General features: G+C 47.2%; 1 protein-coding gene across 1 annotated transcript in view; it reads right to left on the bottom strand.

The window, feature by feature from the left end:
- Window positions 1–330: 330 nt before the first annotated feature.
- Window positions 331–27,213, bottom strand: part of FNDC1 (fibronectin type III domain containing 1) — a gene marked incomplete at its 5' end in the record, with an annotated part of 71,701 nt that continues 44,818 nt past the window's right edge. The window contains 12 exons of the mRNA XM_081094456.1: window positions 331–1,463; window positions 3,091–3,213; window positions 4,567–4,728; window positions 5,441–5,470; window positions 6,888–6,967; window positions 10,410–10,518; window positions 12,313–12,543; window positions 16,023–16,166; window positions 17,512–17,580; window positions 22,602–23,057; window positions 23,907–24,018; window positions 26,131–26,231. Of these exons, the coding sequence (XP_080950582.1) occupies window positions 1,348–1,463; window positions 3,091–3,213; window positions 4,567–4,728; window positions 5,441–5,470; window positions 6,888–6,967; window positions 10,410–10,518; window positions 12,313–12,543; window positions 16,023–16,166; window positions 17,512–17,580; window positions 22,602–23,057; window positions 23,907–24,018; window positions 26,131–26,231 (1,733 nt within the window). The 3' untranslated portion in view covers window positions 331–1,347. The remainder of the gene's footprint in view (window positions 1,464–3,090; window positions 3,214–4,566; window positions 4,729–5,440; window positions 5,471–6,887; window positions 6,968–10,409; window positions 10,519–12,312; window positions 12,544–16,022; window positions 16,167–17,511; window positions 17,581–22,601; window positions 23,058–23,906; window positions 24,019–26,130; window positions 26,232–27,213) is intronic.

Genomic DNA, 27,213 nt, shown 5'->3' with positions numbered 1-27,213 from the left:
GAAGTGTCCTTTATCACAGCCCCAATGCAGCGGCCTGCAAAGTTACTTGTTTGCTTGTAAGTTCTACCTTCACACCTACACAATACACCAGGTGTCCCCTCAACACAGCGCCGGCCTGCACTGGTTGGCTCCAGGAGCCTGGACTGCATCCCACGTCACATCGTTCATATGAGGGAAACGCCAGTGGGCCCAGAAACGGATCCACCTCCAGCCCTGCTTTTCGTACGTGTAAACCTGTCTGAGACAAACCACTGCGCAGAGCTGCCGGAGGACACAAAGGAGCCAGGCCCGTGGACCGGACACGGTGTTTTAAATAAACTCACGTGTGCTGCGGCGAAGAGGGGTACGGTGCTTTATTTCAAGAAGTAGACACTGAGATGGGCAGGAGAGGGAAAGGGGTTTCTTTAAGACTGGATTTTCGAATCATTCCGGACCTAAACTCTTAATCTGCAAACATGCTAGGTCTGTCCCCATAGAGACAGCCGCGAGTTTCCACATGGGCGTGGGAGACCGAAGGCACTCCGTCTGCAATGAGTCTGCCACCCTGCGGCAGTACCCGCGCCACCCACAGCTCAGCAGCACGCACAGGAAGGAGGAGTGGCTTTCCTCTGCTGAGAACGCATGCTCTGGACACTTCAGTAAGATGTTCGAAAACGGCACCTTTGCTCCCAAAAGTCCCACACACGTTTCTCTAGCAAATAGGTACAAATTTAGCGATTTTAATCAACGTTCTTGCAGACAAGTGTGGATATGTATATGCATATATACATATATATATCAAAATGAGATTGACCAAGATTTGATACATTTGGTCTAGCAGTGGGTGAGTCCATGGATAAATCTTAAGCAGGATATATTTCCTGGGGTGAGGATTTGAGTAATTCAGTTCTCCTGCAGAGAAAGAGGCCAGGGGCATAACGTCAGCTAGTTTGGGAGGAGTCCGGTGAAAAAAGAGAGCGTGTAGCATCCCATGAAGCCAGCTTCTGCTGTTCTCCGGAGATACCGATGGTCTGGATATTGTGCCTAAGAAGTGTGAAAATCACCCTGAATCAGTGGGCATCCCTGGTAGCTGTGTGCTTTGGTTGTCTCTGGGATGTGCTGTTATAAGCAAAACGTGTGGAGAAGCAAACTTAACAACAACATTGAATCCCGTGTGTGGTCCAGGCCAGGAAGTGGGGCTGAGTCCAGACTGAAGATGCCCCAAATATCCAGTGTCCACCTTGTGGCCTTGCTGACACGGGGCAGAGGGTCTTGGGACAGGCGCCATCTTCCTTTTCCTGCTCAGCCCTCAGTGCGAGTTAGTCCCGGGGGCCGGGCAGGGCGAGCTTTCCGCAGCTCGTCCTGTGGTTACCACTTCCCTGGGATGGAGACGCCACACTCATACCAGCCCACATAGTAATAGGGGGTCCCAAAGCCAATGTTGCCAAAGCGGACAGGCTCCTGGCGATACTGGCGATAGTAGCCTGGAACGGGAAAAGGAAAAAGAGGAGAGAAATGTGTCTGTGATGCTGCCATTTATAGTAATAAATATGTATTTGGTCTTTATCCCTGTTCCCGGCACAGCGTTCCTAAAATCCATGAGGTTTCCTAAGTGATAAGAGCAATAAAGGAGTCCTGATATTGGTAACAAACCTCTTTCAACCACACTTGTCAATGTTAGTAAGGTGACTTTGGAAAAGCACTTATACCTGTATATAGGGTGTCTCCCCAAAATGTGTACATGTTTTAACAGCGGATAGCTCAATTTTGAAAATGGGATGTATTTTAATAAACACTGCCTTTATAATTATTCAAAGTGTGCGTATACATTTGTTGGGACACCCTATATTTAATATTTATTTTGATGGTTAATTTTCTGTATTCAATTTGGCTAGGCTATGGGACCCAGATATTTGGTCAACTATTATTCAGGTCTTTCTGTGAATGTGTGTTTTAGATGAGATTAACATTTAAATCGCAAGACTTTGAGTAAAATAGGTTACCCTTCATATGGTGAGTGGGCCACATCCAATCAGTTAAAGGCCCTAAAGAAACTTTCTTCCCGTAAAGAGGACAGTGTTCTGCCAGCGACTCACACGGAAACAGACTCTCCCGGGTCTCCAGCCTGCTGGCCCCCGCAGATTCCGGGCTTGCCAGCCTCTACCATCATATGAGGCAATTCCTTGAAATAAGCACCTCTCTCCCTTTTTCTCTCCCTCCCCCCATCCCCCCACCCTGCACTGGTTTTGTTTTTCTGGAGAACCCTAATACACTTATTTTATTGTTTTATGTATTTTATTGTATTTTACTTCTTTGAAAATGAATAATTTTGTACCATTTTCTTCCCCGAGCTAAAAATGTCGATGGATCAGAAAACATCTCATGTCTTGAAAATGCCAGATTGTTGAGAACTGAGTGCATAATGGGGAAAAGAGCTGGACTTCGTTCAGTTCTGATTGTTTGTTTGTTGGGGGAGTAAGTAACATATTGCAGGGTGTTCACACTTGAGGTGAATACACTAGTTCCCACCTTACAACAGCCATCATCAAATAGCTGATACACTGTCTCCTGAAGCAGGTCACGGTTGGTTTGCACTTGTTTATTTTTCTCTTCCTTACTGTTCCTGCCATTCTCCCCACAAAGGCCCTCCACTCTGTGTGTGTCTAGGCCTCTTTTTGACTCTGTCTCTTCCGAAAACCTTCCCCAACAGTGTCCGATGGCCGGCCTCCCTCATACTCAGACAGTGGCTGTAATCTGCTCAATCGCCTGACAACAGGACGACCATGTGACATAACTCTGTCACTATCTACAGTTTAAGTTGTACCTGTTAGTTGCCTTTCAGATACTTAGCTTCTCTTTCTGGTCATGGACCATCTTCCTGAGAGTAGGGATGAGGTCTTATATTCCATTGAGCTCTTCTTTCCCTAGGCTTACCCAACTCCAGCACACAGTAGGTGTATTTTGTTAATGTTTGATTGTCATGAGCTATAATGCTACCAACAACCTGTCATCAAGCGGTACACCAAAGCCAGGGCCACGGTGAACTTTCTCTCCATATCAGTCCTCCTCTCTCACCCCCAGTGGAATATGCCGGGTCTGTGTTCTCATTACCTTGAATGCTAGGGAGGGCCTCTATGTAGGAGTGAGGCCCCGTTCTCCCATCCAGGTGTGAATCCACAAATTGGCAATGGTCTTCACCTCTTCCCCAGCTGTCTCCGATGCTGTAGAATGTGTCTTCATGGAGGAATAAGATAAGTCAGTGACTGTTCAAAAAGTGCCACAGATGGTTTAGGAGTCTGCCTGGGCTTTGGAGACTATTTGAAGTGGGTACATTACTCAGCTCTGAGTGTCATACTTTCCATGTTTGAAACTTGGTGATAATGGTGCCAACCCATAAGTGTTTAAGGTGTCAGAGATCATATATGCTAAATACTTAACAAGTGTTCACTAACTGGAAACCATTACAGGCAGTTTCAGACTATAAATGGTATACTTTTTTAATCGTTGGTTTTTTTTAAAAAAAAGAACAGATGAAACTAATCTAGTCTAGAGGCTGCATTGTGAAAGGTACAAAGACCTATAAAAATAGAACCCATTTTCATTTATAACAAGTAGAGTGTGTGTCAGTGGCATGAGGCACTGTCCATGGTGCTGAAACACTGCTGCACAGTAGGACAAAGTTGTTTTTCTCAACCCTGGGATGCTGCAGTCTGTGCACCTCTCCTAGGAATTCCGAATCACAGGAGGAGAAGGGCAGACAGACACAGACAGTGAGTGTCAGGAGAGGCATACACACTGAGAAACTGCCAGCGTGGAGGACTGTAAGGGAGATTTTGTTTTGACATTATCTTGACATGATGCCACTAGCAAGAAAAAACAAACAACAACAAAAAAACCCATAATAAAATATAGAGCAGCTGGGGAAAAATTGAAAAATGTATTTACTAAAAATTGTGCAAATTTTGAAATAAAAAAAATTTGGGGTCTGGGTGGAGGCAGGCAAAGGGTGGGAAAGGGGACATCTGTAATAGTGTCAACAATAAAAATAAAGGGAAAAACTCAAAAACAAAAACAAAAAATAAATTTAAAAAAATTTGCGTAGGTGAATGAGGCAAAGCCAGCTGGGTCAAATGGCATTTTGGAATGTTAGTAGGTCAAAGTGCGTGTTATCCTTTGTTTTACTCCCTACCCATGATGAAGACGATGTAATTTTTATTTGGAAAAGATGGTACTGATAATGCATGTTTTACCATCTGTGTCTTTTTCTCTGTAAAGTAGCAGGAAACGAAGGGAGTGTTTTCCTCAATACTTCCAGCTTATACTCATACGTGTTATTGCGTTAACAGCAAAAACTGGCCTTTAAATTTATGACAGAATTTTGTCAGAATTCCTAAAAGGTAGATTTAAAACATGTATCTTTCTGGGTGCCAGTGTAGGAACGAATCACCCTAAAACAGAGCCTGCCAAGCTGGTTTGTATTTGAGCTAAACCTAAATATATCCTCACACACCTGCTATGTCAAGTGAGTAGCTCATAAAATAAAAATTCTTCCTACCTTCCCACAGCCAACCAGCCTCAAAGACCTACCTTTCAGGTTGTCACTGAGGTAGATCTTGTACCGCAGTGAGTTACAGAGAATGACGCCCACAAACTTTCTGTACCACGTGCGCTTCACATACTGCCGGCCGTGGCAGTCCGTGTAGTCAGGGTTGTGTTTGAAAGCAAATGGGATCCAGATGGGCTCACCGCCTTGACAACAAAAACACACCAGGGCATGGCGCTCCAGTGTTTATTCTCGCACAAGTACCAGAGATCTGACTTATTTGCTGGGCCTTCTTTCTCAAGGCTTCCCTGAGCAAAGCTTTCCCACCTCCCAGTGGGCATCCTCTTTCTCTTTCCTTTGCCTTCTTAGGACTGAAACACAGCTGTGGAGTTCCTTTTACTCAAACATAGTGTAGAGATTCTCAGAGCAAGAAAAAGGCATTATGGGAAATAAGCTATAGAGGCCAAGTTGATCTTGCAAGGCATGCCATCCTACCCCCCACCAGGTCCCTCTGCCTAGACTCCTACTGTTCTCGTCACTCAGAAGACCCATCCTGAACTTGAGCAATAGAGCTTTCTCAGGTTATTTAAAAACAAAGTAAAATTTTGTTATACACTTAATGCATTTTGCTACCTTTTCAAATATTTAAAATATTCAAAGGGGTTTGAATGAAAATAAACTTATCTATTCTCAGAGAGCTTGGCCACCCATAATGGTTTTTTATCGATGTTGGCTGCTATTAAAAAATTCCCAGATCACTTTTCCCTGGATTAGGATGAAGGGAGTAAAGAAACCACCAATGTTGTCCTAATATTATAAAAATGCAAAAATGGTCCAGCACTTGTAATTGTAACAATCTCATAGTCAGTGTTCAACATGATTGCTCAAATATGGAGTTTATCAAGAAGACAGACTTACCTGGTGGCCTCACAACAAGCAGAGGGTTGTCTGTAGAATGAAAAAAAAAAATGACTCCATTATCACATTTCACAACCATGCCAGGACTTACATGTGTATTATAACCGAGAGGGCTAACCCAACTGGAGTAGCAAAGAAAAAATATACGGTTTCTTTGTCAAAGGCCAACATTTTTGTTAGTTTTTATTTTCTGAGCACTTCCTTTTGAGAAATACTTCATTATTTTTATAGAAGTTGTGGGTCTCTGAATACTTTGACACTGGGCACCACAAAATAATGAAATGAAATACTCATTATGTTTTAAAACGTGTCCATCTTGGGAAAACAGGTTGGTGGTTTCTTAAAAAGGTAAACATGCACCTACTGTACAATCCACCCTTTGTGGCCTTGAGATCTTACCCAAGAGAAATTAAAACATGTCCCGGAAAACACTTTTATATATGAATGCTCACAGCAGCTTTATGTTTCATAGTCAAAAAGCAGAAACAGCCCAATGTCTGCCAGCAGGTGAGTGGAGAAGCTCACTGCGGTGCAGCCGCCGTGCAAGGAATGCTGCTGAGTAATAAACGAGAGTGAGCTACACATGTGCCTTCCTACCCTCAGATTTCAGACATCAGGCTCTTGATAGATGCTTAAATGTGAATAATTTGGTTTTCTTCTTATAGATTTTTATCATGTTGATCCTGAAAGTTGCCAAAAGTCCATTTTCTTTTTAGGAAATGTAGCCATAAATATAGACACATTCCCTACGTTAGCACATTAACTACTGATAATGGCTTCTTCTTGATTACTAATGAGAAACACACTTCTTAGATGAAATAGGTGAAAATGCTGTTGCGGTCCTTTGCCTACATTTCCAGTATAGAGCATATTCTCAGAAAGATTTCATTTTCTTCTCCATGTTTTGATGCAGTAAGCAGGAGGCAGCGGATCAATGATTCCCTCTCATCATTCATGTTTCTCTCTATTTCTCTCTCTTCCTCTCTGAAATCAATACAAATATATTTTTAAAAAAGAAAAGAAAAATCTTAAACAATTAAATAAGCATCTTAGAGATGTAACTCATTGTTAGAAGCAGCTGCCTCTCAGGCCGCAGGCTAGTTATGCTCTTCAGCTGTTTGCAATGAAAAAATCACCTCTGCCACGAAATCTTTTGCTGAGAGATTCAGACTACCTTTCCTGCATGGCTGAGAACTAGATCCCCCCTTTCACTGGAATCTGACCTTTCCATTTTCCAGGCAGTTCCAAAAAAGACTACTTTGAATATTATTGTCCAAGTTTTAACCTAGCAGAAAGTGATGTTTATTTAATAAAGCAATAGCCAATATGAATCCAGTAAATAGAAAAGTTAGGATTCTAATTTTCCAGTTTTTATTCTATTGCAGTCATTATTCCAAATTATTTGTTTTTGAGAAAAGGGAGAAATGAGAAGTGAAGGCAGCCGTACCTGACTCCGTGACAAATGAGACCGATGGGCTGATGGGTCCATAGCCCTGAGGGTTCTTGGCTTGAACTTTAAAATAATACCTGAAATGGGAAGAAAACGCTTGCTGAGAGAGACCCTTGTTTAACTTCTGTAATAAGACAGACTTCCCAACTCCTTACTCTGTGGCAGACTTTGAGTCCTATTTTTTTTTGTTTTTACTAATGCACACATCCCTGCTATTTCTTCATTGTTCTCTGAACTTTCTCATTTTCTAATAACTTTTCAAAATAATACAATGAACAGCATAGACCTGTGGCCACTGGGAGCAGACGGGGTGTCGCTGAGAGAGTGTGTCCCTTAGGGCACCCGGTGGTTCTGCCGTGAAACTGGGCCCTGGGAGGAACCTCCTCTTGTCCTGCTCGGGCCCAGCCGGAGGGCCGGGCCCTGGAGGGCGCCGCTGGGCTCCGCGTGGAAGAGCAGGCTGTGTGGCCCGCCATGACCGCGGGCAGAGAGGGAGAATTGGTCCAGAGGCGGAGTCCAGAGGCAGCCAACGTGTTCTGGTTGCATGACAAGCGCTGTGGTTGGCTCGGAAGCCTTAGAAGAGTTTCGAGCTTCTGCGCCTCCAGGAGAGAGGAGCGAGTCCAGGAAGGGATGGGAAGCAGGCCTGGAGAACTTCTCGAGGATTCTCCTCGGTCTTGGAACAGAGAATGGGCAGCAAGCACATCGGCTCGTCCACCTGGAGGGAGGCTGCTAGGCCCCCGGGGGTGAGAGTCCCGGGACATCTTGCTTTGCTCTCTTGGGAGCTACAGGATGAAAGCGGTAGCTGGAGAGACTGGGGCCCAGCACCACCTAGTCCTCACTCCGTCTCTGTGAAGCTCTGTGTGTCCCTCCCCCGTGCCCTCCTGGGCTACTGCAGGCGAGGAAGGGGTACATCCTGCGAGTGTGGCTCTGCACCGCTTTGGAGAGTTCATGGCGAGCCTTTCCCTGTGGCTCTGACCAGAGGAGTCACACTTCGTTCCAGAATTCTTCGTCAGGTGCACAGATTACATGCGCTGATGAAAAGGCACTGGGTTTTAAAGGTGAGTTACTGACATGCGGAGAGCAAAGGCTGTCCTGGCGCCACGCTTCCGAGCATCTGTGATCACCAAGGAGCCCTCGGCCTCACAGTTACAGACAGGACGTGATTTTGTGTCTGATGAAACAGAGCTGGTCGAAATGGCTGAGCTGATGAAGCCACCCAGTAAAATTAGTCTTCTTTGAAGCCTTTTAAGAAAGTCATTCACGTCTCATTAAGGGGAGAATCCTTTCTAAGTCTCATTTGAGAAAAAGATGCACAATTGAGAACACACGTCTCCAGATGTCACGCTGCTCAGCAGTTCACGCTTTCCCAGCGGCGTGCGCTTCCGTGGGTGGCTGCGGAGGAATCTAAGGCGAAACTGCAGCTGGCCAAGTGGTGGGTCTGGCTGTTGTGATTCTGGTCAAACTTTACAGATACTTTCATTTTTCCTCAAGAAAAAGGAAATGAAAGCCCAAGGGAACTACAGGATGTCACCCAAGGGATGGCACATTCTGAGGCTACAGGGGACATTCCTCCTTACTGTTTCTCGAGCCACCACCGGAGCCGCCTGATGCCCCTCCCCCAAGCTCCGCGCTCAGCTGTGCACAGAGGAGACGCCAGTCCCTGAAGGGGAGCTAGTTTAGTGATTCTGTTGCATCAACGGGTCTCCCTCTGACACATCAGCATCTCCAGACCCACCGTTCCGGCGCATCATCATTCCATCCTCTGCAAAGCCATGTGGCCCAACACCAAAGACATGCTTCCACTTGAACTTCACCTACTGTGTCCACGTAAATTAAATACACTGCGCTGAAAAGCAACCTGGAATTATGAAGAAAGTGAAGCTCCTATTTTCAAAAAACACATGAAGCTTTTGCTATGAGCTGAAATATACATTCATACTCTGAAGAGTGTCTGCCTTGCCCAAGTAGCAGGTGCGATCCCCGCCTTGCCGCCTTACATAGGCTTTGGCCCTGCTTTTGAATCGACTCCACAGTGACAAATCATCGGACTTTGTGGATTAAAACGCGCGCTCCGGAAAGTGAGCTGGCAGAGCTGGGTGATATGCCCACGCGAAGTCAAACCCAAGACTCGGCGATGAAGAGCCACAGCTGCGTTTACACTCTGGCTCCTCTGCATCCATGGCTTCTTGTGTCTCCGATTTGGGGGACCCTGAGGGTGGCGTCTGGGAAGCCTGGGGACAGCGATGAGGTGGGAAAACCCGGACTCCATGGGGGAAGCATTGGTCTCCTAAAGGGAGACCCCCAGAGTTGCTAGTCCCCCACTTCTCTTCCTCCTCCTTAGGGTCATGCAGGGGAAAAGCATCCTCCCATCACAGCATTTCCCTGGCCCGGAGAGTCTGGCAGCTGTTCAGAAACCCGTGTGGGAGAAGGCACGGTGCTCGCATCCTGGGCAGCACTCCCCATCAGAATGAATGGCTGGGAAGGCACCCTGGGGAGGCCACAATAGCAGCTGCTGTTCCGGTCTGTCCACCAGGCAGCTGACCGTGGGTGGACAGTAGGACAGAGGCCTCCAGGGGCTCCGCAGGCCCTCTGGGACCAGCGTCTAGCCTCCAGCCTTCTCACCCCTCCTGCCTTATTGGCCTCCTTTCCTACCTAGAACGCATCGTCTTTTTGAGCAAACTTTCTGCCTGGAACAACCTGGCCTTGCCCCACCCTCCTTCTCCTGGTTAATGGCGTCTTAAACCGATTTTTAGGCATGAAAACCACTGGCCCTGGTGGGAGCACTGGCCAACACCACGCACCAGGGAGCGCTGTCTCTCCCCAGAGAGCTGGTTTGCAGGCACACCACTGCTCGGCCATCCGTGCTCGTGCTTCACCATGTTCACCCACCAGGGAAGCTTTCCTGACGGTCATCACCTTCAAAACCAGATCGTATAGAAGCAGAAATGCATACTCCCCCGCTTTGTACCCTGGGAATACATCTTGCATTTTTCACATTGAGGCTGTAAACTCTGGCTCCCAGATGGCCCTCTGCCCAGCCAGCACTTGCCCGGTGTAGAAAGACGTGGTTGTAACCTATTTTAATTCCTGGAATGATCTAAACTTCTACATCATAGAGTTTGAGTACCAGTGAATTAAAACGTTTAGCAATGGCTGCTCCATTGATGTCACATGTGGAGGGTGTGCCGTCTAACGCCGCCACACGGGTGATGATAAAAGGATCACTTCCTTTTCAATACAGAACATCTTTGCTTACCCAGTGGTAGGCAGTGTTGAGTCTCTGGAAACCAAGGAACAAAATGTCCACACAACAGACTAACAATTCCAGTAACCACAGTAACTTCTTCCAAGGAAACTACCTGTCCTATCTAAGTGTCCATGGATATGCTATGGGAACTAAAGAGGATGCAAAGGAAATCATAAAAACATTTTGGTTGGGTTTTTTCCTTTGCAGCCCAAGGATACCTGTCACTGTGTCCACGGGTCTCATTGTTTGGTTTTGCAGTGACTGCCATGCCCTACCTTGTGTTTGGCTTCAGGTTCTCAATGGGCAAATGAGTGACCGTCGAAGCCTGGGTGGACCACTTGTTCCTGATGAAGTCTTCGTAGGATGCGCTGTAAACCAAGTAGCCTGCATGTGGGAAGAAGGAAGAACCCAGTGAGCGTGAAGGAACCACGCCCCGCAAAAGGTGTAACCCGTGGAGGAGGGCTAAGTATCTTGTTCAAGTTCATTCATTAATTCATTTAACAGATATTTATTGCATGTCCACTATTCTCAGACACTATACTAAGTGCTGAGGACTCAGGGAGCAGTAGAGCAGACAGACAGACCAAATAACACAGCTGTGACTGGAACTATGAAGGATCTGTCCACGTGCTCTCAGGGGTGTGAAGGGAGACCTAGTCATGGTGGACATGGAGAGCTTCCCTGGGGTCCTCAAATGGGGCGATCACTGAAGGATAACTGATAACTCTCATCCTTCAGCTGTGTTTCTCAAATGCCCCGGGGCTCAGGGAGCAGTGGCATACTTATGTTAAGTACCTCTGTTGTGCAAGAGATCAAAAGCTAAACAGTATAAGGTAAGGTTTTCAATGATTCTTCTGTATGCTTGCTTGCTTGCTTTTCAAAATTGCCCTTCATAAAACCATATTCAATGAAGAAAAGAATTTTCTGGATGTTTTGACTGCAAGCTTTCCTTCTTCCATTGATTTATTGCTTCCTATCAGAAGCATGTTGGACTTCACAGATACTGGCTGCAGCAGCCCACGCAGCATGCACACTGGAGTAACCAGCACTGTTAGTTACACCTAAGGCTCAAACTCCTTGCTCCTGCACCATCATGGCTCCTCTGGGCCCTGCAACCTCACCTGGCACAATACCGGGGCCGTTCCTTCCTGTGTCCCTTATCCTGGCTTTTGCGCTACTGTGCAAACTCCATAAGAAAAGTTGCTTTTTGGATGTTCTTGAATACTTTTTTTCTCATTTTAAGAGATAATATTAGGGACATAAAGCAAAAGTACTATGACTTTGATGAACTACATTAGCATAATAGTGACAGATAATGTCAAACTATACCACCATCACCCATCTAGCCCAAGACACACACACATACATATCCCTTCCTCTTACACAACTTGCAGGCTCAGAAGAAATCATTCACAAAGGAAGGGTCTCTTCAAAGAAAATATCAATTATCTTCGGTAAAAACTTATTTCAATATATTTCTCCTCAAATATATCCTTGGCAGAGTCAGATGAACTTATGATCCTCTCATAAGCCAAGTATCTAGGAGGCTCAAGATGCCTGGGCCTTTTTCCATCACATCCAGTTCCCACATGAGCAATTCAGAAGCACTAAGACTGATCTGGAAGCACCCAGCAGGCATGGAAAGTGGAAGAGGCAGAGTCACAAGGTCGCACACAGTAGGAGCTCTTCATCATCCATCATACTGTAGGATCTAATCTTACAAGTGGCTACCTGGACTCCCTGGCCATTTTGCAGGATTACAGAATGCAAAAGATGTAACAATATTTTGCATAAGAGGAAACAAATGTCCAGGGAGATGAAGTAGGTAGCTCAAGGTCATGCAAATCTAGCTTGGACTAGGATTCTGGACTTCTGACTTCCATCTAGTGCTCTTCATACTGCCCCACAGGACTTCCCTACCTGCGTATATTTCATCCTTTTGAAAGAAGACATCTGCATTTATCCATTCAGTCCACCCATGCACCTACTCATCCATTCATCCAATCCACTCATGTATCCATACATCCATCTCATCCATCTATCCAGTCCATCCATGCATGTATCCATGTATCCATCCATCCATCCTTCCATATACTCATCCTCATCTGTCCATCCGTTATTATCTGTATGTCCCACCTACATGTTGATGGGAACTCTGAACATCTGCCTTGGACACACCTGTTACCACATCTCCCGGAGTGGCTTTGTCCCAGTCCACAATGACAAATGAGTGGCAGCCTTCCATAGCAACAATGGTGATATTGCGGGGCACGTGCTGCGGAGGCAGGTCATTCTTCCTCATGTCAGTCGGAATAATTTCATCCAGGCTCTCCACTTGGAAGTGATCCAGAGCATCGGTCAGAGAGCAAGGGGCGGATGGGTCTTTACTTAGATACGTCACATAAGGAGCTGTAAAAGAACAGACACCCAGTCAGGTTGCTGAAGGCTTTCTCTGGAGGCAGAAACATAAGGTCTGCTCCATGGAGCAGACCAATCGTTCAGTCTCTCCATGCTAGACAGAGGTTCCAAGGTCATCGGCCCTCATAGCAAACCCAGAAGCACATCCCTAGCTCTCCTTAATGGACCCACCCATTTATATCTGTTAATCTCGTGGTTTCAAAAGATGCTATTGCCCCATGAACATTGATGACTATGAAAGATCCCCAACTGCAATTCATTTAACATAAGTTAGATCTGCAGCATTTTACCATTCCTATGCCCAAACATTTGGAAAAGTGTGAATCAGGCCCAGAACAAAATTCATTCCCTAGACCAGGGGTGGGCAAACTTTTTGACTCGAGGGCCACAATGGGTTCTTAAACTGGACCGGAGGGCCAGAACAAAAGCATGGATGGAGTGTTTGTGTGAACTAATATAAATTCAAAGTAAACATCTACATTAATAAAAGAGAAAAATGGTAATTGGCGTACGGCGATACCTTTTTCATTGGCTAATCAGGGCTATATGCAAATTAACTGCCAACTAAGATTGGCAGTTAACTGCCAACTAAGATTGGCAGTTAACTGCCAACAAGATGGCGGCTAATTTGCATATGTAGGCACAATGCAGGGAGGCGAAAGGGAAAGCAGGAAGAAGCCCCCTGCCACTGACAGTGATCGGAAACCCAGGGGGGGAGCTAAGAGCTGGGGGGCAGGGCAAAGGCGGCCCTGGGGCCGCCTTTTCCCTGCCCCCCCAGCCATGATCGGAGAATCAGGCGCCTTTGCCACCCTGGCCAGTGATAGCAGGAAGTAGGGGTGGAGCCAGCGATGGGAGCTGGGCACGGTCGAAGCTGGCAGTCCCAGGAGCTAGGGGTCCCTTGCCTGGGCCTAAAGCGAAGCCCACGATCGCGGCGCCCCCCGCTGCCACTGCAGGTCCCTGCTGCCTGGGCCGGACGCCTAGGCCAGAGGCGTTAGGCCTGGGCAGGGGTGGAGCCTGCAACCGCGGGGAGCTGGGGGTCCCCTGCCCAGGCCTGACACCTCTGCCGGAGGCCTCAGGCCTGGTCAAGGGGCCGATCCGGTGATTGGTGATCGGAGGGTGATGAGGGTCAACTCCTCTGGCTGAGGCATCAGGCCTGGGTGGGGGGGCGCAGCCGGGGATTGGGGGGATATGATGGTCCCCTTGCCCAGGCCTGAAGCCTGGGTCAGAGGCGTCAGGCTTGGGCGGGGGGTGGAGCAAGCGATCAGAGGGAGATGGGAGTCCCCTGCCCGGGCATGATTCCTGGGCCAGAGGCCTCAGGCCTGGGTGGGGCCCAGTGATCGGGGGGAGATGGGGGTCCCTTGTCCAAGCCTGACACCTCTGGTGGAGGCGTCAGGCCTGGGCAAGGGGCCGATCAGGCGATCGGAGGGTGATGGGGGTCAACGCCTGAGGGCTCCCAGTATGTGAGAGGGGGCAGGCTGGGCTGAGGGACACTCCCCCCCCCCCACCTACCCAGTGCACGAATTTCGTGCACCGGGCCCCTAGTCATTACATAAAAGGGTACGGTCTTTTTTTTTTTTTTTTTTTTCAGTTTTATTCATTTCAAACGGGCCAGATCCGGCCCGCGGGCCGTAGTTTGCCCACGGCTGCCCTAGACAGTCTTGGGACCAGAAAGGAATATACACTGTTCAAGATATACAGCCTCTGGCATCAGTCCTGGGAGGCCTTCTCTAGGGCTTCTGTGACCCCCATCCCCATCTGGAATGTCTGCAAAGGCCAGGCCTGAACAGCCTTCTACAACACTCTGCTCAGCACAATAATAGCTACCCACATTTATGAACAGGTTCAAGGTTTTTCTACACTAACCTCAGTGGGCACAAGGGCACCAGGAATAAGGCAGGACTTGGACTGATGTCCCATGCCCTGCTGAGTCTGTTGACACTGAGGGGGGCCCGGGAAAGAAGGGCCCCAACAGGAGGCTCTCCCTCCAGCCCACAGCTGTTTGAGATGCGCGCTCTGTGAGAAGTTGGAAACGCCAGGGACACCGGGCCGAGCGTTATACACATAAGGCTCCAGAGTGCTCTCATTCTAGCACTTCTTCTTTTGTTCATCCCCACCTGAGTACATTTTCCCATTGATTTTTAAAGAGAGTGGGAGGGAGGGGGAGAGACAGAGAGAGGCATCTACGTGAGAGAGCCACATCGATTGGTTGCCTCTCGCATGCACCCGACCAGGGCCAGGGATCAAGCCTGCATCAGAGGTATGGACCCTTGACCAGCATCAAACCCGGCACCCTTTAGTCCAAGGGCCAGTCCTCTATCCACTGAGCCAAATGGGCCAGGGCTCTAGTACTTTCTAAGTGTTCCATTGCATCTTTTGGTGCGGCTGCTCATTCTCAGTGGCCATTCCGACCAAAGGCAGTTTTTAGCTCCTCTATTTCCAATAGTTTGTATAAAATTGGGCCTTCAGGGCTTGTCCATGGATCTCATCTGGAAGTTTTGGAGAGCAATCTATGCTGTATAGATTACGGACACACAGAAACAGCCAGACAACGGCAGCCTCTCCGTCTTCAGCGTAGTTCTCTGGGACAGCTGATAACAGCGCTGGCAGGAGTTCCGAGTCCGGCGTGCAACTAGAGAGTCGGATCTGGTGAATTCAGCCGGCTGCTGCATGCCACGGGCCAGCATCGGCACCTCCCGCAGGAATGCCGCCTCACATTAATTACCCTCACTCTTCAAGTGCGTGTCGTTGAGACACTCAGAACTACATCTTGGCTGGCAAGAGCTCTTCTCTGCTTATAGCAGAGCATTTGTTTTGGAAACAAAAGAGTGTGATATTAGTTTAAGCTGTTGCCAGTCTACTTAGTCATATATTATTTTTTTCTACTAAGATATTAATCTAAGTGCCTCGTTAGTGAAGTTCATTAAGGACATGGGAAAAGAAGACTCCCAAAGGGAGTGGAACACAGTTTAGCAAAACAGTTTCCTCTCAAAACTGTCTCCGTAGCTGCCAAAAAGGAGGAGGATAAATTCATGGGTCCCAAGGCCTCAAGGCTAATGAGAGAGAGAGGCAGTGACTCAGAGGAAAGACCTGGCTCTGGGCTACCATCAGTCGGTCAGTGCTCATCTCTGCGAGCCCCGAGGAAGTCCCGTCTCGGACACTGGCCGCGACAAAAATACTCATGTTCCCGACCTGATACTCCCTACGTGTCCCTTACTCTCAGGCCGCACAGATCAGCCCATCTCTACTCTGTCCAATTCCAAGTCCCCGCATGCGCCCCTCTCCTGCTGTCTGCAGAGAGTCCCTGTGGTCGCAACAGGAGTGACTCGCTGGTCGCCCCAAGTGGAAACTTCACTCTGGGAAAGTTTCTGCTCCACATGGACCTCCTCGGCCAGGCCAGGGGACCGGCTATGCGCGTCTTCAAAGGGCCCAAGCTAAAGCCCCGTTCCTCTGGTTAAGAAAGGTCTATTTACCAACAAATCTCTTCTTCCCAGCCAGGTCGAACTCTTCCTCGGGGAAGGAGCTAATGGTGCCTTCTGCTGGGATGACGGCGGGCGTGGCAGCCGTGGTGGGGGGCCTGGTGGAGGCCGGTGGCCTGGAGGTCTCAAGTTCATAATCTGAAACAGGATGAAGGTTCTGTAACTGGGCACTCCCTGCAAAGGAGCGCTGTTTGCAGCCAAAAGAGACTTTCTAAGACCACACTCTAGATTAAAGCGTGCACGCACACACCCCACGATAAATGCCATGCCCAAACATAATTTATTTCTAATAAAACAGTATTTTCCCCATTTCAGTCCCCTCAGAAAAGCAGCTGCAGAGAAAAGAGAGGACGGGAAAAAAGAACCACATCTGACCAGAAAAAAATGAAGTTTTTAAATCAAAACTGAGAGAGCCTTAGAATTCATCCAGTTTAGCACGGTCCTGGTCCTTGTCCAAGGCCAGTCTCTACCTAAATCAGTTCCCCTTCTAGAGCATAACAGATTCCCATCAGAAAATAAACTTGATTGTTTTCTACTTATCATCTTTGGCTTTTTTTCTGAGGAGGAGGTGGGATTAATTCCACTGAGAGAAATAATCTTTTAATATTTAAAAAAGAAAATAAAACTGCTCCCCTTTCAGCTGCTCAAAGGTAAAGGGAAGCTGCACAGTGTTTGCAAAGGTGCTAAGAAACCTTCCTCTGCTTTCTGACATTGATGTTTTCTTTTAAGTTCATTTTTGTTTGCAAGATTCAACCACTGCATCAAACTGTATTGTGACTGCAGCAGAGGAGACACTGCTCCCACATTTGTGATTTCAGACCATTGGAGCGATGGCTAATAGCAGGCAAGGCGAAGGGCAAAAGTGAGGACCTCTGAGTGTCAAAGGCCGCCGCCCGGGTGGGGACAGGATGCCGACATGAATTTCTCCAACGAGTCGCAGGGTCGTAAGTATAACACCACTGTGACCATTCATTGAGAAACAGTTCCAGATGCTACCCAAGGCGTTTTGTACTCTTAATTTTATACGCTTACCCTTACTTGAAAAGATTCTATGATTTAAAAAATCAACACATCCGTAGCATTGCATTTGCCATGGAATTAGAAAAAGAGAGAACAGGGAAGAATGTGAAGAGCCCAGAGAGGAAGCTGAGATCTTGGTCAGTTTTACGAAGAGCGGAGGAGGGGGAGGCTCAGACAGGGCAGCTGAGAATTTCTGGAGGAAGGAGAGGCTGGAAGGGAGGGGTGGGGAGCAGAGGGAACCTGTTTGGAAGCTGTATTTTCAATCACGCACACGCTTTCTTTGACTCAGATATGCACTGGGGGTAACTTGGAAGTGTGGGGTACAGCCACCTTCCCTAAGCCCGGCTCCCACCCCAGGGTTCTGAAGGAAACTGCAATTCAGAACATCCACTTAGGGATTAAAATAAGGTCCTCCCACCAGGAAAGAAATTACCCAAATAATGTGCTTAAAACCAGTTAGTACCTGCATCATAGACAACGTAGGCCTCTTCCGTGGGTGTGGCCGTGTCTGTCTCCAATCCTGAGAAATCATCTAGGGAAGAGGAAGGGAGAGAAGGTCACCGGGGCTCCAGCTTTCTTCCCAGGCGGCTCAGAACCGTGTCCAGGGCACAATGGTTCTCCCCCTGTGGCCGGTTCATGGGCATAAGTCCTCAGAGTCAGGGCCTCCTGCACTTGCTCAGAAGATACCTGCAAGGACTCATACCCGCTTGGCAGCCACGGACACCAAGGACTTACATGTGCCTGGGGCCCCACAGCTGGCGAAGGCAGAGCTAACACTGCCCTCGAACTTCAAACCCTCTGGCTCCAAAGACTGTGTACTTTATCCTTCATAAACTGTCTCCACTTTTTAAATGTTCAACTAAGCCATGAAGTCGCTTGTAAACCTGAAGCTGCGCTACTAGAATCACCATTCCACAGCTTAATAAAGGAGCAGGTGACGTGGAAGGTGTATAAACCCCTCCCCTAAAAAATTACAGGCACCAATTTGAACTTTTCATTGTGAGACACTCATTGATCATTCCCCAGGATTCAGCCCACTGGCCTCCTTTGAGGCTGGTTTGGATAACATCATGAATGCAACGGCGCCAAAACAAACCCCGCCAGCGGAGGACCTTGGCCACCGGCCCTTCCGAGGAACACAGGGCAAAGCCCGAAGCCACCGGGTCCTGGGGGACGCCCAGCACCCACTTCACCCTCTCGGCGCTAACGCCGGGCATGCTCTGATGGGGCCCATGGGTGTCCGCAAGAGAGAAGCAAATGATCCACCCTCAGGGCTCACAATGGTCGTTTCACGAAAAACCATTAGACATGATTTCCCTTCGGTCATTCCAATGTCAATACGCCTGGATCCAAGAGGAATTACTCCTGGGCTGGGTCAAGTCGAGCAGTTTTCAAGTTCAGGGCACCTAGCGTTGGAGGTCATCCTGCCATTGTTTCCAGAAACGCCTCTTTCTTTCCCTCGTCCATTGAACTGTTAAGAACAGAGTCTTGTTTTTCCTCATTATCAGTTCAGACCCATTTCTTTTCACTGTTATTTTTGGCCAAGTCACAAATGAGTAAGTCATATAATTTTTGAATCTCAGACTGAACAAGGGAAGGGAAAGTGTAGGGTTTCCTTCGTGGATGCCCAGGGTGAAGTACAATTCCTGGAGGCGCTGAAGTACCCCAGCCCAGCAGCAGGGCACAGAAATGGTGCCTGGTACCCGCAAGGCAGGGTCCCCTATTCGGGTGAGCAACAGTTCCGTCTTCTGGCAAAAGTAATCATCATACTGAGTAATGCAGTGCTCCTTCTTTAAAAAACAAACAAACAAAGGCAGGCAGATTTTTCCAAAATAGCACCATCTTGATTCCAAGTAAAAGTTACTTCCAAGGTGGAATCAGTGTATTTACATTTTTAAGCTGACCATAGAATTTGCCCCTCCTGATGACTTTCAACCACTTGGAACTACGTAAAAGTGGATGTTGTATGAGTCAACCCTGCTCCAATGTCAAAAGCTTCCACTTCTTCATGTACAAGTAACTGCCAGCCACCAACCCTGGTGGATGGTTTATTCCAGGGGTCCTCAAACTTTTTAAACAGGGGGCCAGTTCACGGTCCCTCAGACCGTTGGAGGGGCAAACTATAGTTTAAAAAAAAACTATGAACAAATTCCTATGCACACAGCGGCAGCAAAAACACCCGGCGGGCCGGAGAAATGTTTTCGGCGGCCGCATGTGGCCCGCGGGCCGCAGTTTGAGGACCCCTGGTTTATCCTCTTGAGTGACTTATTCAAATGGCCATTAAAAAAAACAAGTGCAAAATATCTCCAAAAATGAGGCCTTAGCTCCAGAGATATTTTTGAAAACTATAAGAACAATTCTCAATAGTTCAGAGAGGAGGTGAATGACGGTCATTTGAAACCAAGGACATTTGCAAAGTGTACGGTTGGTCCAGCCTCAGTGACTTTTTTATCATCCTCTTCGTCTTCTCTGTCTTGGGAGCAAGCGTGGCCAGGGGGGCCATTCCAGCATGACTGTGTTACTGAAACAGGCCCCACAAATGGTCAAAGATGCTCAGCTGGCGCCTCCCATTTCCAAACACATGACCTCATCAGACCCGCTGCAGAGAGGGAACCTGAAGCACAAGGCTCTTACTCCGCAGGTAGAAATGGGGACTGCCTCTCGCTCAAGGTGGTGTTTAGATACCGAAGAGGAAGGATCAGGTACCGGGAGGAAAGCACCCTCTCTACTGCAGTCAGAGCAAGTAAAAAGGATGTGTGTGTGCGCATGTGGAGAGAAAGAAACAGAAAAGTGGAAGCAGCAATTCGCTGGAAACAAGCATGTAATCTGCATCCATGACCACAGGAAGACACACGCAAGGACGGCATCCGTGACAAACACAAAAGGACATAAACACTTGCATTGCTGGGATGGCTGCACGATACCGGTTATTCCAGAACGTCACTTGAACGCGTGTTTCCAAGGAAAAGGGGGCATGCTTTAACCAGGGGAGCCACGCCTGAGACTGAGAAGAAGATTTTAAAGTTGGAGGCCTAGAAACAAAACTTGAGGACTTTGCCAATGGCGTATGACAACTGTCCACCAGATGAGGGTCGGGGGGTGGGGCTTGGATCAGCAGATATGCATTCCCTGATCACTAATGCTGGTTCTAAATCATAATTATCACAACAATAAACGAAGTGCTTGGTAAATACTAATTGTGCCCACATGGACCCCAGGCCTTGGAAGTGCGCACTGTATGCTCAGTACAAGAGAGAGGGTGTGAGAACACACAGACTCGGAGCAGAGGAAGCGGAGGAGCCGGGGCGGGGGGTCCTGCAGTTCGGTCGGGGAGACCTAGGACATGGCTCTGCTGCCATCAGAGCCCCTCTCTGGAAGCGTCTCCGCTGAGTCAGCACAGCGTGCAGGGTGTGTTGGCACATCCAGGCCACTGCAAGGTGTCCAGCCAAGAAAGGGAAAACGATTGCATGTTGTAGACAATGCACAGGATTTCCTAGAGTAATTTTGACTGATTTTCAAATTGCAGTTGATGCTTGAACAATGCGGGGGGTGGGGCACCGACCACCCATGCAGTCAAAATCTGAGTATATTCTGACTCCCCCAAAACGTAACTACTGAGAGCCTACTGCTGATGGGAGCCTTATCAATTACACAAATGGTCGGTTAACACATATTTTGTATGTTATATCTGTTGCATATTGTGTTCTTATGATAAAGTAAGCTAGAGAAAAAATGTTAAGAAAATCATAAGGAAAATACATTTATAGTTTTTATTGAAAAAAAAATCTGCATATATAAGTGGACCTGTGCTTTCAAACCCGTGGTAAGGGTCAACTGTTTTTTTAAGTAATGAATTGTAATACATTATAATCTTATCTAAAGATGATGCACTTTTTCCCTTACATTTAATTTTTTCCCCAGAACTTTGTGTTTATTTGTACTTATTTTGAAAATGCTGCCTAGAGGCAAGTCATTATTGACACTTGAATATCAGGGAATCAGAAGAAGGGACATGGATGCAGAAAAGAATATACGTACAGGGGTGGGCAAAAGTACGTCTACAATTGTAATACAAATAAATAATACAAAAGTTAATAATATAAGGATAAACTGTGTTTTGTGTACTCACAATTGAAAACCTACTTTTGCCCACCTGCGTATATATGAGGATTTGCAAAGAAAAGGAGAAATAACATGCCAAGAAAAATATCCACTTTCATGCCAAATAAGAGGCCAAAAATACAAAATAAATGAAGGAACAGCAATAAAGCCTATAAAAGCAACAAAAGAAAATTCAAAATATTGATAATGGCAATGAAAGCAAAATCCAAAGTAGCCACTCTTCTGCTTACAGCTAATTGTTAAGTAAACACTCTAATTATAGCTCAGTTTTTAAAGATAAGACGCTAACGCATGCAGACGAGGTCAAGGAACATATGGAAGGTGCTGGTACCAGAAACCCGAAGGTGAGCCTAGCTCGCATGCACTGGGCAAATGGACAGGGAGGCCGTCTCCGGATGCTCTTCCTCGGATGTTTCCTGTTCTTGGGGTGGGCTTTTAGGTGGGAAGCAGTCGGGTGATTTGGAACTTGTTCGTGCAAAGACGGACTTCAAACACAATGCCCCCCTCGGGGACGGCATTCAAGTCGACACTGACTGGAGCCTGGCACAGTCAGCGGTGCTGTGAGAGAATCCCAGGCCTGCGAATGATGGCTGAAAGGAAGGTCCTCACGCTGCAGTAGCTTAGAAAGACATAAGCTTTGCAGCCCACACGCAATCCACCTCTCCCTGCGGGAGAAAAGGACTTCGCCTCCTCCACGCCTGATGCAGCCGCAGAGATGACGCGTCTCAGCTCCACGCGCCCTGACCCTGAGGGTCCCAGCTCCGCTGTCAGGAGGAAGACACGCAGGGCCAGAGCACGGCTGAGTGGGTGTCCCAGAGCTGGGAGCTGGTGCAGTCCCCTCCCCCAGTGGAAGCCCCTCCTGCTGATCAAAAAGTGTCTCCCTGCCCAACGTGCCGGGGAACAACTTTCCCCGGAAACTCACCATGAGACTGAAAAATAGCCCGAATGGCCCAACAGGAAGACAGTCATTTAACCTTGTTTAAATCACATAGCTACTCAGAGAGCAATAGACATATAGGTTACATATCTCTATCTCTCCATCCATCCATCCATCTTTCTATCTAACAAATACTAACCTACTGATACCCAGGGACACACTTCGGAAATGCTAGTCCAAACTAATCATGTTCCATGTTTTAGCTAATTTTTTGGCTTGGGCTGTGGAAAGGGCTGCCAGATAAAACATAGCATGCCCACTTACCATTTTAGGTAAATGACACGTAATTTATATTGTAAGCATGTCCTGTGCAATATCTTTATTTGCTAACTCTGACAACCCTGGCTGTGGCACAGTGCTGTTGAACAAACCTTGTAGGATTAGAAACATCCCTAGTTTCTGTCCCCCTGCCCCCCGTCCCTGCAGCTTGTGAGACACCCCGCTGACAGGCAGCGAGGCAGTGACGTGGGCCACCGTTAGATGAAGACAGTTACCTTCCTCAGGGATGCACTCCGGGGCCCCACTGGAGCCCATAACCAGGTTGCCGTCTTCGTCATGCCGCTCCAGGGTCCCGGGGGGACAGGTGGGGACGGCTGTGGTGGGCTCGGGGGTGGTGGTGGTTGTCGGGGTGGTGGTTCGGATGGTGGTGGTTGGGCGCAGGGTGGTGGTGGTTGGGCGGGTGGTGGTGGTGCGGCGGGTGGTGGTCCTGGGCCGCAGGGTTGCCGTGGTGGGCCGAGGGGTAGTGGTGGGTCTCTCGGTGGTGGTGGTGGTGGTGGTGGTGGTGGTGGTGGCGGCACGGGTGGTTGTTTTGACGACCTCCAAGCCCACCAGAGGCTTCCCTCCAAGACTCAAAATGGGCTTATCCTGGGCACTGGCCAGGGGTTTGCCATGTCGCCCCTGCCCGAAGAGGGGGAGCCCGTCAGGGCTCACCACGGGGGTCCCTCCCAGATCTGAAACAAGATCAAATACAGTCTGTGCAACGAGGGGACACAATCAGAGGAAGTAAAAAGCAAGTGGAAATGTCTCCTGAAAGCTTGTTATTCTTGTATTTTAATCAGGAAAAAGGCAACGAAAGGGCATTTGAAAGGCTATTCGCTGAGGCAGACATACCTGCTGCTACCCAGACATCCCTGGGCTCACCAGCTTGCCCATTGCTCTGTGCTACTTCGTCTAAATGAATAACATGCATCCCCTTGCCCCATCACCCGATACAACGCTTAGTCTTTAGTAAGGAGAGTGACTCTCTCCCCTCTCATCCCTACACCCGAGGAGGAAAAGTGCTCCTTGGGGCCCGGGGTGGCAAATGCTTTCTCGAGGAAGCACTTGGAGTTTTACGGCCAGACGCTGCCTGTTGTGGCCGCTCAGCTCTGCCCTGCGGGGGACAAAGGCCACAGGCAGTGCACAGGCGAGTGTTCCTATGTCCCACGAGCCCCTGTGCGTGAACACGGAAGTGTGAATTTCATGTCATTTCCACATGTCACAAAGATTATCATTCTCTGATTATTTTTACAATCATTTAAACATGTGAAAACTCTTCTGAGCTCACAGGCCATACAAAAACAGGCAGCAGGCAGGGTTTGGCCAGTGGGTCGGAGTTGGCTGACTCCTGCTCAAGGATGCCAATTTCCAGAACAAAGTTGAGTGCCACCTTTCCTAAGAGGGTGGATTCCATTGGAAATACTGCTGACAGTTATATCCAAGGAAAAGCACGTGGTCAAAAGTAACTAGACCAAGGGCACCCATTAAAAATCAGGGCGAAGTCAGGACACTTTTGTTCCGTAAGAACCATTCTCACTTACCCACAATGGTTCGACCGTCTCCTCCTAGTTTAACCCGAAGAGGATTGCCATGTGAATCTTGGAGGTACCTTCCTTCTGCATTCAATACTAACCCACGATCAAGATCCACCACCTAAATCCACGACACAGATGAAAGACTATATTGGACATTCAAAATGGTCACATTCATCCAACTACAGGAATACATGCATGAAGCTTCCACAGAAGGAAATACTAAAGTGAGCAGGAAACATTATTTTTGTCAGCATCCTTCATAAGGTTGAGTGAGAATAAAGTGTAAAACAATTGTATTTCCTATTATAATTGCTTACCCATATAGCATGTAAATTATTTTGTTTCTAGAATATACAAAATATGTACAGACTACCATTTATTACGATGATGTACTGCTGAAAAATAGGAAACAACCTAAGTGTCCACCGATGGAGGGCAGAGATACAGACACTGTGGCACATCCATAGAGTAGGGTACTATGTAGCCAGTGAAAAGGATTGAAAATTTCTACAGATAGTGGCATATACTGATATAAATTCAGATTACAGGGATGATTATTTTTCAAAAATAAAAATATATTCATTGGTGTCTATAAGCTTAAAAGTGCAGAGAAAATAATCTAAAGGCTACATCCCAAACCGCTCACAATGATCCTTAAAAAGTGATTTGGGCCGAAACCAGTTTGGCTCAGTGGATAGAGCGTCGGCCTGCGGACTGAGGGGTCCCAGGTTCGATTCCGGTCAAGGGCATGTACCTGGGTTGCGGGCACATCTCCAGTAGGAGATGTGCAGGAGGCGGCTGATCGATGTTTCTCTCTCATCGATGTTTCTAGCTCTCTATCTCTCTCACTTCCTCTCTGTAAAAAATCAATAAAATATATATTTTTAAAAAAAGTGATTTGGAATGCTTATTATATTTTTCACATATTTCTGAATTGTTTCAACCTCTTGCAATGAACATGTATTGCTAATATATTAAAAACATGATATGCTTCTATTTTACTGTTAATGTGAAAAATCAAGGTTAATATAACAAAAACAACTTAATTTGGAATTAAATTGCCCAATATAGTATGTATGCAAAAAGGAATACCCTAAGAAATTATAAAACTTGAAAAAAAGGTATTGCTATCCCTATTAAGGAACAAACTCATGCTCCACCCTAGTGGTTCTCAAAGTATGGTCCCAGGCCAGCATACTCAGTGTCACCTGGGAACTTGTCAGATATGCGAATTACCTGGCCATATCTGAGACCATATTTGGCAAATCCCCAGGGATTCTGACACTAACGTTGAGAACCATGACTGTGCATGCTCAGACCAGCGAAGGAGCCCCTGCCAGCAGGCCACTTTGTTGGGTCCTGACTCAGTAATGAAAGTAAGGCTCATTGATATAAACCCTACTTTTGAAATCTACCCATACAGTTCAATTCAAAATTGTTTACATGACATTTGCTTTACTATGCATTTCTTCCTGGAATAAATATCAGTTCCTTTGAGAAACGAGAAGAACTATCTTTAAATAAGCTGTACTGAACATTTCATGAAATCCAATACGTTTTCCTAAACCTTATTGTTATAAATGGGAAGTGCTGACTGGGAATTCCACCATGAATACTTTTCTGACTCTTTGAAAAAATATTTCAAATCTCTGAATATTATAAAGTGTTCTTCTCATTACCCTCAAGCCACCTAAAATCCCTAAACATTTATCTTAAACCCAAGAAGTTAGTCATTTAACTTAAACGTACATCAAATACTGATACCTATTTGTTATTTTAGACAATAATTATTGGAAGATTCAAACGGTGATCTGATTAAAATTGCCTGTTTGATTCAGGGTTTTCTTGCTTGTTCATTTATTTTCACTCTAATTCCTTTTGACAAAGGGTTTGAGACAATTTGCTGAAAATATGTGTACTTAACTAACCAATAAACAAAAAATAAACTGGGAAAATAGAAGTTCATTTGAGAGGCTGTGCCTCAAGTTCTGTGTCACAGCCGTGGTGAGCCATACCTTTGTCTGAGTGCCCTGGCCTCATCTTATTAGCTATGAGAAAAAACCTAGTTACTCAGGAGAATCAAAGATCTCTGCGGTCGCTAGAAGAATGCATATAGTACAGCATACTGAGAAAAAGAGGGGAAAGCCTGCTTCGTTAGTGGTACACAGCGCCCACCATTTTCTCTTCCCAACAGCATGAGAACTGAGATGTATAAAGAAGTTCACCCTACCCACTTTGTTCCTTGAGGGCCATTGATAATTCTTTGTCCGCTCGGGTTTCCGTTAGTGCCGGGCAGTCCCTGCCCCTCTACACTTGGCCTGCCGTTATAACCTGCACAGGAAACAAGTAACAGAACCTGGTCAATGCCACGTGCCTTCAGAGTTGGCTTCATGCCAATCCATAAGCGTTAACATCATTTCAAACAGAAACACGAACAGAACTTTAAAGCAACAGCTCATGTCCATGAGATGATGATAGTCTAAACTGTGATTTCTACATGACAAATACGAATGTCAAGAGCACAGTAAAGTCACGGTTTTCTGGCCGTATTGGAGGAACGGGAGTGTTCAGCATAAGTAAATTATCCAGATGAAGATTAAAGGCCTTAGTCGCGTAGCTTTATTTTAACAAGTTGGAAGTTGGAGGGAGGGGGGGTTGGAGAAAATTGTCTCTGAAACGTGCTAGCTGCTGTCCTGCTCTCCTCAGCAGGGTTACTCAGCACAACTAGCCCTGGACGACTCCGGTCCCCACCGTCAACCGCCAAGGACAAATGCGCGGGGCTGACTCGGCTTGCACCTGCTTGGAGAGGAAGTACAAGGCCCCGCTGGCGGCCCTCTCGGTTGCTGTGTCCGCCTGTTCCTGTCTCCTGCCCTTCCTCTCCATCTCCTGCCATTTCTCAGCCGCAGGTCCCCTCGGCTCTGCTGGGAGCACTCTGCGGTCCCGCCCCTTCATGGGATCAAGGGCTTGGGCTCCCTGACAAGGACCTGCAGGTCAGACTTATTTCTCTTGCTCAGATGGTTAATGAAAATTAAACATGTACTGAGTACTTTGTACAAGGGCATGTGAGCTGTTTGTCACCAGGGTCTTAGGCTTAAGACAGTCCATTTTAATGGACCCTGACGTCAGTGTGAGGCACGTGTTCCGTCTTTCCACTGAGCTAATCGGACAATACCTTGTACAGATGAACGAACACCACTATGTTCGCTCAGAGAGGCTGTCAAGCCCTGGCTCCATGCAGGGTGAGTGCAAAGTGCCACGTAAATACTTTACTTAGGTCCTGCCCTGGGGTCCATGTAGACTCCGGCTCACAGCT

Source organism: Myotis nattereri (genome assembly GCF_964212035.1).
Source record: "Myotis nattereri genome assembly, chromosome: 6".
NCBI classification, from domain to species: Eukaryota; Metazoa; Chordata; class Mammalia; order Chiroptera; family Vespertilionidae; genus Myotis; species Myotis nattereri.
This window is presented reverse-complemented; position numbering and strand designations above follow the sequence as displayed.